General features: G+C 34.5%; 1 protein-coding gene across 4 annotated transcripts in view; it reads left to right on the top strand.

Moving 5' to 3' along the window:
- tws (protein phosphatase 2 regulatory subunit tws) overlaps positions 1-13,248 on the top strand; it is a 214,005-nt gene that overhangs the window by 172,826 nt on the left and 27,931 nt on the right. For all 4 annotated transcript variants that reach the window (XR_010850422.1, XR_010850423.1, XM_067088397.1 and 1 more), the window contains exon 8: positions 1,848-2,017. Coding sequence is in view for 2 of the 4 variants with exons in the window: in XM_067088397.1 (XP_066944498.1) it covers positions 1,848-2,017 (170 nt within the window). In the remaining 2 variants the exon portion in view is untranslated. The remainder of the gene's footprint in view (positions 1-1,847; positions 2,018-13,248) is intronic.

Below are 13,248 nucleotides of genomic sequence, written 5' to 3'. Positions count from 1 at the left end.
ATATATATATATATATATATATATATATATATATATATATATATATATATATATATATATATATATATATATATATAATACAACCCCTAGTTTTTGCGTTTATGTTTATCTGTCTGCTGTACAGGTAAAGACGTTACAGAGAAATAGTAAGTTGTAAAAATGTGTGAGCGCTAACTGTGAACGAGAGAGAGAGATAGAGATAGATAAGGGTTGTCCTTACTTAAGAAAGTGAGATTATTTATCATTTATTACGGAGACTGAGAGAATAACACACAAGAGAGAGAGAAAGGTATTGTCCTTACTTGAAATATCAAGTTAAATTATTTATGAATCATTACAGAGACAGAGAGAATAACATGAGAGAGAAAAAAAAGCTATTCTTACATTAGATATCAAACGATGGAAATTCAGTATTTAACTTGTAAATGAAATTAAAGTTACTGTAATATCATTGAAAAGTTAGCCAAATACATTACCCTTAAAAAAAAATAATTGGATGACGTAAAAATATAAGAGAGTGTGAAGATTGGTATACTATTTCTCTCTCTCTCCCCCATTTTAAAAACTATTCTGTCTTTCTCTTTGTTTTGAAATGCTCTATGTTTTAGAACAGCAGATTTATAGTTTGTAGACAGTACAGGTAAAATTAGATCAATATAAAATTATCTACTGTACAGTTAAAGACGTACAGAGAAACAGTAATACGTAGGTTGCACTAACTACGAATGAGAGAGAGAGGGAGATAGAGGTAACAGTTGTCCTTACTTGAAAGAGTGACATTTTTTATAAATTATTACAGAGAGAGAGAATTTTACTTAAGAACCTTTGACCCACTAAGCAGCAACACTCCCCCTTCTTGTCATGTTAAATCAACATGTCTGACAGCTTTGCCTTCAGCTTCTTACAAAAGATGAGGGAAAGATATTTGTTTGTTTAAAATACATATCACACGAGTTTTGTGATTACAGCTATATTATTATTATTATTATTATATATTCTTATCATCATCATTATTATTATTATTTGAAAATTAGCACTTATTAAGTAAAAAAATTTATTTATCATGCAAAACAAATAAACATGTATATGTACCATAAAAATTTTCTCATCTCAGTAAAAGAGAGAAAGAGAGAAATTATTACTTTTATTATTTAATGGTATTTAATTTACACACAAAAGCTTGAAAACTTATAAATTGCATCAAAAATTAAACATAAACACTTGCAGGGTTTCTCAGTATTCGCAAATGTTCGTTTGTCTGTGAAAAACTCTTATGACAATTAGTTAGGTTCTAATGAAAATTTTGCATGCCTGTGAATTCACGCAACTTGAATCGCACAAGCTTTGGGTATTACTGTAATTGATAAACTTAAACTGATCACAACAAATTACAAAGTTTAGAAAAGTTAATCAATGAAGAGTAATATCATGCAGCTATGTATCAGACATCTTCAACTTCAACAAAATTTGCATACAGAAAGTATGGCAAAAATTCAGGAGAATAATGGGACATTTGTCAAATCACAAAGACTTAGTATATTAAAAATGGATAAAAGATTCATGAGCCAAAAGAAATAAGCTGCATTTTTGCCAATGTGAGCAGCAACTAGAACCTAGATGAAGATTTTTGTAAAATGAAAACTAAAACTGAATCACACCCACAAAATTTTGAAATGATAGATCAGTTTTAAAAAAAAAAATTTGTTATAGAAGATAGGTTTTAGAATAGAAAAAATGTTGCAAAGGAATTATGTCCTTTCAAATTATGACTTCTCTCTTGGCATCCCATTTTGCCGTCATATTTCATATTCTACCAGTTTCCATTTATATGGACATTTTTCTTTCAGTGTTTGAGGAGCCAGAGGATCCGACGAGCCGTAGTTTCTTCAGTGAAATAATATCCTCTATTAGTGATGTTAAGTTTTCTAACAGTGGTCGCTATATGATTTCACGAGATTACTTGTCTGTTAAAGTTTGGGATCTTCACATGGAAACTAAACCCATTGAAACCTATCCGGTAAGTAGGCTTTTACTCCATTTAATGAAATTCATATGGTGTTCATTCCTACCTTTTTATAGTAGTGAAGCTATAAAAAAAAGGCATGTCATTTAGAAGTCACATGACTTGAAACATTAAATATCTGTGTTATGTGTTGAAAGCATGTGATAGTCAAGACGGTTTTGAAAATCTGCTCTCAGTTCTCAAAATTTGTTTGGCTTAGTAAGGACGTTTTCTCATCCACAGAATTTGACTTTGTGGAAAATATAATTTTTTTGTTCTCATACAAGCTTATTAATTATGTCCCATTTCCCTGATGCCATACTCGCAGTCAAAAAGTTGAGATCCAGAAGTCTCGGCTTATATTCTTTGCTCCATATTGACACCCTCTCCAATTCCTTCTAATGTTTCTGTGGAATGAGAAAGAAGCAAACTTGAGGGGCTGAGAGAAGGGCAATCCCTTATGATTAATTAGTTTGTGTGCCAAAACTTATAAAAACTTAGCCTGTTTTACTTTATATAAAGCCAGTAGTCATTGTTGCCTAAATTGCTAGTTAGTTTTGAAGCAAACTTTAGGGGCTGAGGTAAGGGTAATCCCTGTATGATTAAGTAGTTTGTATGCCAAAACTTGTTATAAAAATATAGCCTGTTTTACTTTATATAAAGCCATTAATCATGTTTGCCTAAATGCCAAAACTTATAAAAATATAGCCTGTTTTACTTTATATAAAGCCATTAATCACTTTTGCCTAAATTGCTAGTAAGTTTGAGTGAAAGCTTACAGAGCCGCCCCAAGGTATGGCCTGTAGGATACTGGACTAGAGTAGGGCTTGAAGATCAGCAAGTAAAGTGCATCTTGCTACTTACGCTGTGGAAAACTAGTCAGGAGAAAATATCAGTAGCCTTAGACATGCAGAGCAGTACCATGTTATGTCATCTCAAGTCTGCCAATTCCAGTTAGGAGGAATGCACCCATCCCAACCTTGAGACCAGACTAAGATTTTCCTCAGTGAGAGACATCTGCATGCAGCACCTGTGATAAAACTAACTAAAAGTTGAAGGTCACCTCTACATTCATGCCCTCAAAATGGATGGCAATGCCCAGTTGAGTTCTTAGGTTGTTTTTCAGTTTTAAACAACCAATTTTTGCAAAATAAAACCAGTCACCATAATCTAAATTGGCTGCTCTCATTTCCTTTGGGAAATTTAGAATGCTCTGTAGCCACCTCTGGAGAAGAAAGATGCCATTTACGAAATTACTAATTAATTATTTGTTCTTTTCCTGAAATAAGTCCTTACTGGTGAGCTCACTGATATAATAATTTTCTTATAACTAAATGACAAAAATGTAGAAAAGAACAAAAATATTGACATGGCCATAAAATAAAATGTCAAATAAAATAAAATGTTAAAGTTTTTGTAACTACTGTATATGGCATCATACGTTCCAGGTGTTTACGAGAGTGCGAATCTTCCCAATAGGCCATACACTGGCCACCCTGTGTGTGTGTACAAATCCACACACACTATACCCATTTTATGCCTACAGAAAAAATCTCATATTTCACGGGCAATCGATTAGTGTTCTGTTGGTAAAAAGAATATGAACCTGTGTGCCTTATTTCTCTAATGCTTACTTTTATGGGCATCATTTTTTAGAAAGGGCCATCCTACTAACCACCTCTGATATGAATGTGTGAAAATATGCACAGGTAATCCAATATATTTCAATGATTTTGCAATGATTTTATGAGTACAAATTATTTTTTATTTTATGTAAGCAATAGCTGTTTGAAATGGCAGATCAGTGAATAATATATTGATGCTGTTTCTGGATGATATTTTAGTGATGGACAAGCACACAGTTGACAAGGAACACCATACATAAATTTCCAAATTCAGATTTATCAAAGCTGTGTGAGAATTTTATAACAGGCTAAAATTAGTGCACACACACACACACACACATATGAAACTGCATTTAACAAAAATATTTAACTTTTTATATTAATCATACTTTATAATTCAGCAATAAATAACTCTTGTAATTAACTAAATTTTAATTGTTCAAGGATTATTTTTATAGATTTGCATAGGAATTCATATCAGATACCATTGACATGAGTTTTGTTATATTTTCATAAGCCTGATATCTGAGAAGTCTCCGTCACTTTCATAATACTATGTTCGATCACTGAAAGACTGCCATGTTACTGGCAATGAATGTGTGAGAGAGAGGGGGGGGGATGCATGCAAATGTTAAGAACAGGGGCATTAGTTTTTCCTTTTAGCTACTGCCACGCTGACTCTCCTTAGAGAGAACTATTGCAATCTTTGTATACTATATAAAGTAGATATTTTATGTAGGTTTAGGTTAAAAGGATAAAAGAATACTTTTGGATATTATATATTTGAAAAGAAAGTGTTGAATTTTGATACGTTCGACCTAGGCACTTTGGGTAATTTTTATGTTCGCTGTTGATTACCTTCTCTAACCTTGTATATGGCATACAAGGAGAAAAAAGCCCTGGGCTGTAAAGGGATCAGGCATTGTCCTTCCAAATGGTATTCTCTATATGGGCCAGGTTACTGATTGCCTGAAGGAAAACAGATGAGAACGACGGCATAATGGGCGAAGACCCCATCTCTTTTCTTGTTCACACAAAGCTAATCACTTTTCTGCCATGTGAATGCAATGGATTGAATTTCTTACTGGAGCATGTTTCACCCACTCATTTCTCTTGAAATCTTTTTCGGGAAATTAAATCAACTGGTTCCTGAACTCTCAGAAAAACAACAGAATGTGTTAGGACGTCAGATGATCGTAAATCATCTTGGATCATTTCTGATGAACTACGGTAATGTTATCATGTCATTCTATACATGAACACTACTTTTACTTACATGGTCAGATTTTCAGAGTCACTTGAACGTTTTCCTGATGCTGTTACCTGCATCTCTCTGGGAGTATTTAGAGATATATAAGGAAAAAACACCCATTGCTAATGTAAAAATATAATTAAGAAGGATTCATTATGAAATATAAAATGTCATACATACTATCAAACAAACAACTTTGCTTGAAAATGAATCAAAATATTGTTTATCATCAAAGTAAATTCAGCATAGCTTATATTTAAGGGTTAACAAACATTGTCAGTGTAAAAATAACGTAAAATGAAGCATAACAATACACAAAAAATCATAAGGGTGAATAACAACATGTTTCACACCAACAATCAATCAAAACAATATGATATCAAATAGTTTAGGAAAACTGATTGCTGATGTACTATAATTGAAAAGTTTTCAAGATGAAATATAAAATAATGATACTCTAGTGTCAAAAATACCTGGAAAATATAGAGGTATAATTTCATTGAAAATGGCTTTATTCAGAGTTTTGTTACATATGACTGGAGTATCAAAAAAAACCATGCATGTTTAACTGTACAGTCAACTTTGGATGGAGTGCTGGGGCAAGTCAGACAATAGTAGGCAGCTTTCTTACAACCACCTGGCCTATACCTGTTGCTGCAGAACAGCACAGTCTCGAACACGATTGTCTGGTAGTCTGTTTATCACATGCACGTAATCATTTCTCAGTCTTTATGGCATTTCATGTTTGTTAATAAGCAGTTGTTTTATCTTCACTTGACTTGAATATCACCAACAAGTTGCTCACCTAACTCCTCTTTATAATTAAGATGACTTGAGTTTTTTTGGTTTAGTATGTCCACGAGTTTTTTATGTAATGGAAAACTTGATGAATAGCCACCTGAAAGTTAAAGAAATACAGCTTTCTCCACCATTTCACTGTCTTTTGGCCAAAGGCATACAAAGAACAGTACTGATCGGCCTTATCAACACCACCCATATTGGCTGTATGCTCACTGATTGCCTCTGGCTTTGTTATTTCCGCTAAGACATTCTTCTTGGCATTTCGGCGAACAGTTTTTAATACTGACGAATAAAATGTAGTTAGCATTAAATGTTACATTAGGCTTATCACGTCAGCTTTAACATGATAACAGTTACTTATACAATATGAAACGTTTTCCAGGGGATAATTTTATATATAATATATATATATATATATAATATATATATATATATATATATATATATATATATATATATATATATATATATATATATATATATATATATATATATATATATATATATATATATATATATATATATATATATATATATATATATATATATATATATATTATTAGGAAGTCAGCTCAATTTGTTTGAATAGCCTGGTCAAATGAATTTTTTTAGGTTCAATAATTCTTTTGCTAAATTAGGTAGTATACAGTCTTGTCTGTAAGTATATGGTATCACTGGATTTTGTTGCATTTATGATAATGTTGACTAATTCCAGTATGATTCCGGTGTTGAATTTTTTTTTATTAATTTTTTTTTATCAAATTGCCAAGAAAAGAACATGCTGTCATAAGCTGGTAGACCCCATTTTGTAGGCATCATAGGGTTGTAAACTTTGAATCCAATGCAACCTTTGAGTGGCACGGTAGACTCATTGGCAGACAAATTAGGTCCTGAATTGTAATTTTGAAGAAATCTTGAGGTGACATAATCTATAAAATCTATAACTTGTCAAACCTTTGACATACGTCCTTCCAAAATATCCTTGGAATTATTTGATGGAGAAACATGGACTCAGAAAATTTGTAAAAAGCATTTCTTGCAGAACACAGATTTTGTAAATCCCCTGGAATCCACTTCTCTTGCATTAAACACATCATTCATCGAAATGTTACGAAGCAGACCGATGTGTATAAGTATTCCATGAAAGTCATGATTTTAGGAATCACTCCCCCAATAGCTATACTGCTTGCGTCGTTAGTTACTAGAAATGATCGATTGAACTTTGGATAAGCTAACAGTTCATTACTAGTGACGGAAATCTCTGGTTCTTGAAAAGCTGTTTCTTCCTCCTGTCCCCAGTGAAAATCCAACTGTTTCTTCAATGAATCTAGTGGTCTCGCTATTTTACCATAGTCTTTTATGCATTTACAATAGTAGCCTGCGAGCCAAGGAAACTGGCTATTTCTTTTCCAATCTTCGGTTGGGGAAATTCTTTCATTGCTGCTACTTTATCTGCGCAAGGCTTAAGGCCTTCAGATGTTACGGTGTGCCCCAAAAATTCAACTTCTCGCTGAAAGAATTTACATTTGGTTAGATAAATTTTCATACCATGTCACTTTAAAGCTTCTAAGACTTCAATAATTTTCTTCTAATGTTCTTTTAGTGTAGCCCCTGTTATGATTGTCATCTAAGTATACAAACACGCTATGCACTAATAGTGAAGCTAATGCGGACATCATAACATGAACAATGGGCAGGAGCGTTCTTTACTCCAAAAGGAAGGTAATTATATTCAAACAACTGATCATTAGCCACAAGGACTGTCTTTTCTTTGCTACTCTCTTGTATAGGTATTTGATGATAACCTGACTTTAAATCCAGGATGGTGAAGAAGTTCCTATCTCTTGACCTTAATCAACAAATCTTTGATAGAGGGCAACGGAAATATATGTCTTTTGTGATACTATTCAACTTTCTGTAATCAACATATAGCTTTAAAGAACCATCCTTTTTAAACCATCACGATTGGTGAGGCCCAGGGAGATTCACTTTTTCTAATTGTCCCTTGTTCCCTTAATTTATTAATTTCATTCTCTATTTCCCACTGATGATAAATTGGAATTCTATATGGCTTAGTTCTTGTGGGTAGTTGATCCCCAGTCTCTATAACAAAAGGGAAATTATTTATTCTGCCTGGGGTTTCGTCCCCAATCTTGATTACATTTTGATAACTTTCTATAATTTCCTTGACAATATTTTGATAAGTATCAGGGGTAGACCCACCAGCTGTTCGCAGGAGTCTATCTAGATGTTTTTCACTCAAGGTCGCGAGTGTGTGAGAAGCGTCTGCTATTTCACAAATTTCAAGGTCTTATATTGACCCACTGTCTATATGATACTAACGTTAATAAATGGCACATTAACCTCGCTGTGTATCACCTCGCTTAGACCCAGAATGATAAAATCTTCCCATTACTGATGGGGTCTGATCGTAACTAAGGTGCCTTCCGGTAAGTTCCGTGCGGGTGTCATGGTGAGGGATGAGAGGGTCCAGGGTACTGCCACATCTCACATCTCTGGGGTGGCAGGTACTCCCCCTACCACCATCCTTCAATCTTAGGGAGACTCGTAGGCACTTCGGTCTTTCCCCCCCCCTGTCGGGATTTGTTGTCCTTTTTAAACATACTTTGATCCCCTTCCCATCTGTGCCAGCTATTATTATTTTGTTCTTATTCACAAAATCAGTTTGTAAAATAACTGAAATTCCTTCTACTTGTAATGTGGGCACCACATAGAAGGTATTTGTCACTACTTGCCCATCGATGGATATCTGTTGCTTCACAGTCCTCTGGGTTACCATCCGATGGCTACCTGCTGTACTTGAAACTAAACAACCTTTCATAGGCTGCACCGATAGGCTCTTGCATTACCTTCCCTCCCGGCACCCTCAACATTCGGGTAGGGGCAGCGACGGTTGGTGGAGGGCTCTCCATTACTTCTCGGGGGGGGTTGACTACCCCCCCAACAAGGCATCCCTTGTTCTACCGGGGGCACATACGTTGTTTGGACCTGGTGAGCTTAGGTATAGTCGGGGATCCTCCCGACTCCTCCTCCATGCCACCTTCCCCTTCCTTTCCTTGGTGCAGGGGAGCGTTGTTCTGCTGGCTGTTGTAATTTTTGGGCAAGCATTCACAAGGTGGTCTGTTGCATTGCATCAAAAACAACGTCGTGGCTCAGAGAGAGAGGGGCACTTGGCCCTCGTGGCCCTCCCTTCCACACCTCCAACAACAACCAACCGTCTTATTCCTGGCTGGTTTCCTCTTGTCTCTTCGAGGTCCCTGGGTGCATGACCCTGCCCCCTGGATGGTGGTTGGGGCTGGCTGAGGACGCGCTTGGTCAGGCTGTTTAACCGTTACGACAAACAGTTGGGAGGTGGCCTGCCACCTCCCCCTTAATTGTTGGCATTGTTCGTGGTCTAACAGAAGTTGTACCCTTGGGAGCAAGACTTGTATGGGCCCCTTGTCGCCAATAAGTAATCCCACTATGGAGGTGGGAAGAATTCGCTTCAGCATGTGTTGGCAGAAGGCTTCTTTTCCCTCTATAGTCTGGTCTCTTGCAGGGGTGAGGGACTCACAGTCTTCACCTATGCGATTACAGTGGGGTCATAAGCTTCCATCAGCTCTCTCTTCTCCCCACGGTGTATGGCATACTGCTGAGTGAGGTGCTGCTTAAAAGTACCCCAGTCTGCTGAATAACTGATGTCCTAATTCCTGATTTACCATGCTGCATTCCCGGTCACCTTCTGTTTTGTTTGCACAATTCTTTCTCTATCTGTCCAACCTACTGTGGCGTTTTCAGTACGCTTTATGAAGGCCTTGATCGAAAGGAAACCTTCACCCGTGCATGAGTTGTCAAACTCAGTCACTGATCCATCTAGCACTGCCAATTTTTTATCTTTTTGACTGATCACACTTGCAGGGGATGATGCTACGTTGGCCGAAATTGTGGGGTGGTCGACGGGCTTTTTATTTTGTATTTCATTTGTTAATTTGTGCAACTCATGTAGTGCGCATTGGATAGTCGTTGACAGCTCTTTCGCACTGTCCTCTTCTGTGGCACTGTTATTGTTAGCACTGGTACTAGTGACTGCCTGCTGTAAATTTTCTTCAAGTTTGCATTGTTCATTTCACCTTCACAGTTACGCTGTTAATTATTATGTACTGAATAACTGATATGACCTGAGCCTCTATAATGGTTCTAACAAATGAAACGCATGTGTATTTTCCTTAATAGTTACACAGGGTCCTGTAGCTAATATTACACTACTTAATTATGCAATTATAGTCGGAAGGTACTTTGAGGTGACATGCTGATCACTGTCTTAGAGATGAGCCCCAACCCGTTGACCGCTAATCCCCTACTGTCTTTTATTAGCTTTTCAAACTGTTTTAGCATCAGCAGATTGGTCTCTTATAATTGAAAGGAACCAATAAGGGTCTTGACTTTGGCATATTTGAATTGCCCACCCCCAGCGATTGTATGGCTTTTCACGAATCAGCAGTATCTGTTCATTACTCGCTGATCACAAATACATACGAACAATTAGCAGATTTTCCGTTATTTCTCAACATGAATTTATATATGTATATATATAGGCAGTCGCTTTATGAAGGCCATTTTTACGCTTGTCATAAAAACCTAAAAATCGAAAATCATAAGAAAACCTTACTTTTAATGCTTTGGGTGCATTGAAAACAGTGCATTTTTATTGAGTTTTTCCCTCCAAATTATGATTATTCTGCCGTTTTGAGCCATATTTCTTCCGTCGGATTGGCATTTAAATAACCCCAGAACATGGGTTTAAACCGGAAATAATTTCTGATGAATATATTTGAAAAAGTGTGTGTGTGTGTGTATATATATATATATATATATATATATATATATATATATATATATATATATATATATATATATACTATATAATATATATACTGACGAATATTAAACCCTCTAAAAACACTTAGAACTACCCATTTTGATAGTTTAAACACAAGAAAAACCCTGTAAATATGCTTTACGCATGAACACCTGAGTATTTTAATAGTTTTATACAAAAAAGTGCATTTATTCATGAAAATTATATAAAATACAGTAATTAGTGAATATTTCTTAGTGAAAAATAAAATGGGTAGATATGTTCTACAGAGAAACCTGCAATGCATGAGTCCATAAATTGTGAGAAGAAATACAGGGGTTTACTGTGTGTGTGTATATATATATATATATATTTGTCACGATGCATATTAACTACCTGGTTATTACACAACTAATCTCAAAATTAAAAAATATACCTCACTTCAGCCAGATACCTGAGCTCGCATAACATTAATTATTACGACTGAGTACTCTAAAGGTAACAGTGATCCCTTAAGAAAAAACTTATTTGTCAATCACTTAAAAAATCAAACTAAGTTTATCAGAATGTGTGAGGTATCAAAAATTAAACTAGAAATATTCTAGAGTAAAAGGGCATCAGTCCATCAAACAACTGTTTCCCTGGTCTTAAGGGGAGCACACACTTTGATTTTTGATGAATATTTTTGAAATAAAAAAAAAAATGGTTAAATGGCCGTAAGACATGAGCAACACCTTCGTTATCACAAGACCAAAGCATTTTTTCGAAATATTAAAATTGATGGGGTTTTGGGCCTCCACCCCCCACATGTGAGGTAGGGCTGACGTTTGGCTCCTAATGACTATTATCATTTTTTCCTTTATTCACCTAATTTATTAATTATTTTGATTTTTATATCACCTTATCGCCTACGTCTGGCAACAACAATGGCTTGTTCCTTGATGAATGCTTTGTCTAAGAGACAGTTGCCCCCAAACGTTGAAAGTGGGTGGCGGGCAACTTTTTACTCTGAGAGCAATTTTTTTGCTATTTGCAGTGTGTGTGTGTGTTTGTGTGTTTTTTTTTTTTTTTTTTTTTATTTATACATCCAGTAACTCTATATACAATCTATATACTTTCACCTTCAAAAATACGCTCACAGTTGATGAAATGAATAAAGGATGATGAAAAGGGAGTATATGATGACAAGTTCATTATATCTAGATCTCAGTTAGATAGAATAGTGTCGAATATTAGATGCAAGGTAGGAAATTGCAGAGGCAAAGTTCAGGTCAAGTCTCTGCCAATAGATGGGATACTGATATTTTAATGAAGTGCCAATCGTATGTTTATGGTTAGTGCCCCAGCAAAGCGAATTAGCAATGGAAAATCTCAGCACCATCAATTGAGTGAGATAAATATTGAGAAAATTGAACACTACTTCGGCTGTGAGATATTCAACTTACTAACACATCTGTTTGGCACAAGTGAAAGTATAGAGGAAGTTCTTCATTCGAGGGACAAAAGGCTTGAAAATCAAACTCCAAAGACCGAAAAGACCAATCAAGTGAAAAAACGACTCAGCCTGGTAACTAAACTTTTAGTTTCTTAGTTTCAAACCAGGCAATAATGAGTCAGGTGGTACTTGATGATACCCTCGCCTCGAGCGAATAATACCCCCTTTTTATAGAGGGGGGGGGTTGTGTGACCTGGAGCCAGAAATCAACCAAAATAATGCTCTAAGATAAGTTTTTTCCACGAGTGCCAAAAAAAAAACACTTGTTGATCTTTACGGTCGTTTTTCTCAGTTTTCACTATTTTGCACTTCAAACGCGAACTACATTTTTATTTTTAGGCCAATTTTAAAGTTAAATATACCATTGGAAAGAGGAAAGAAAGACGAATATTTGTTTGTGGCTAGGTTTTTTCTTAGGTTAACGAGGAACCCGTGATAATCAAATTATACAAATTTGGGGGGAAATCCCCTTGCCCCCATCAAAAAAAAGGAAAAGTAGAAAAACTCTTCTCATTAAACTCTTCCCATTAATTTTTCATACTATGATATACTTTCTGTGTGTGAAACTGCATTGCAATAGCTCTAAAAATGAAGGAGGTGAATCATTTTAATTTTTTTTTTTTTTTATAAAATCCAAAATAATCATCTGATCACTCAAATTTTTCTGGAACATCACCTTATATATATATATATATATATATATATATATATATATATATATATATATATATATATATATAATATATATATATATATATATATATTATATTATATATATATATATATTATATATATATATATATATTATATATTATTATATATATATATATATATATATATATATATATATATATATATATATATATATATATATATATATATATATATATATATATATATATATATATATATATATATATATAATAAATTTCATAAAAATCAGGGCAGGATTTCTATGTAAAATCATCTCCCTCAATTCACTTTAGCAAAACTAAAAGAACAAAACATGTTTATCACTTTGCCTAATGCACACACAATCAATCCTATTCACTGGTGATCAATAAATGAAACACTTTTTTTCTAAAAATGTTAAATACAAAGATTTATTTTCAAATTCCAAGTTTATAACTAGAATTCACAATCTGAAAAATTTATTATTACTTGAAAATAACACAACACTTTATTAATTCTTGAATTAAATTATGAAACAAAACT

This window comes from Macrobrachium rosenbergii, chromosome 44 (genome assembly GCF_040412425.1).
Source record: "Macrobrachium rosenbergii isolate ZJJX-2024 chromosome 44, ASM4041242v1, whole genome shotgun sequence".
NCBI lineage: Eukaryota > Metazoa > Arthropoda > Malacostraca > Decapoda > Palaemonidae > Macrobrachium > Macrobrachium rosenbergii.
The sequence above is the reverse complement of the archived record's forward strand: the minus strand, read 5'-3'. Positions and strand labels throughout refer to the sequence as shown.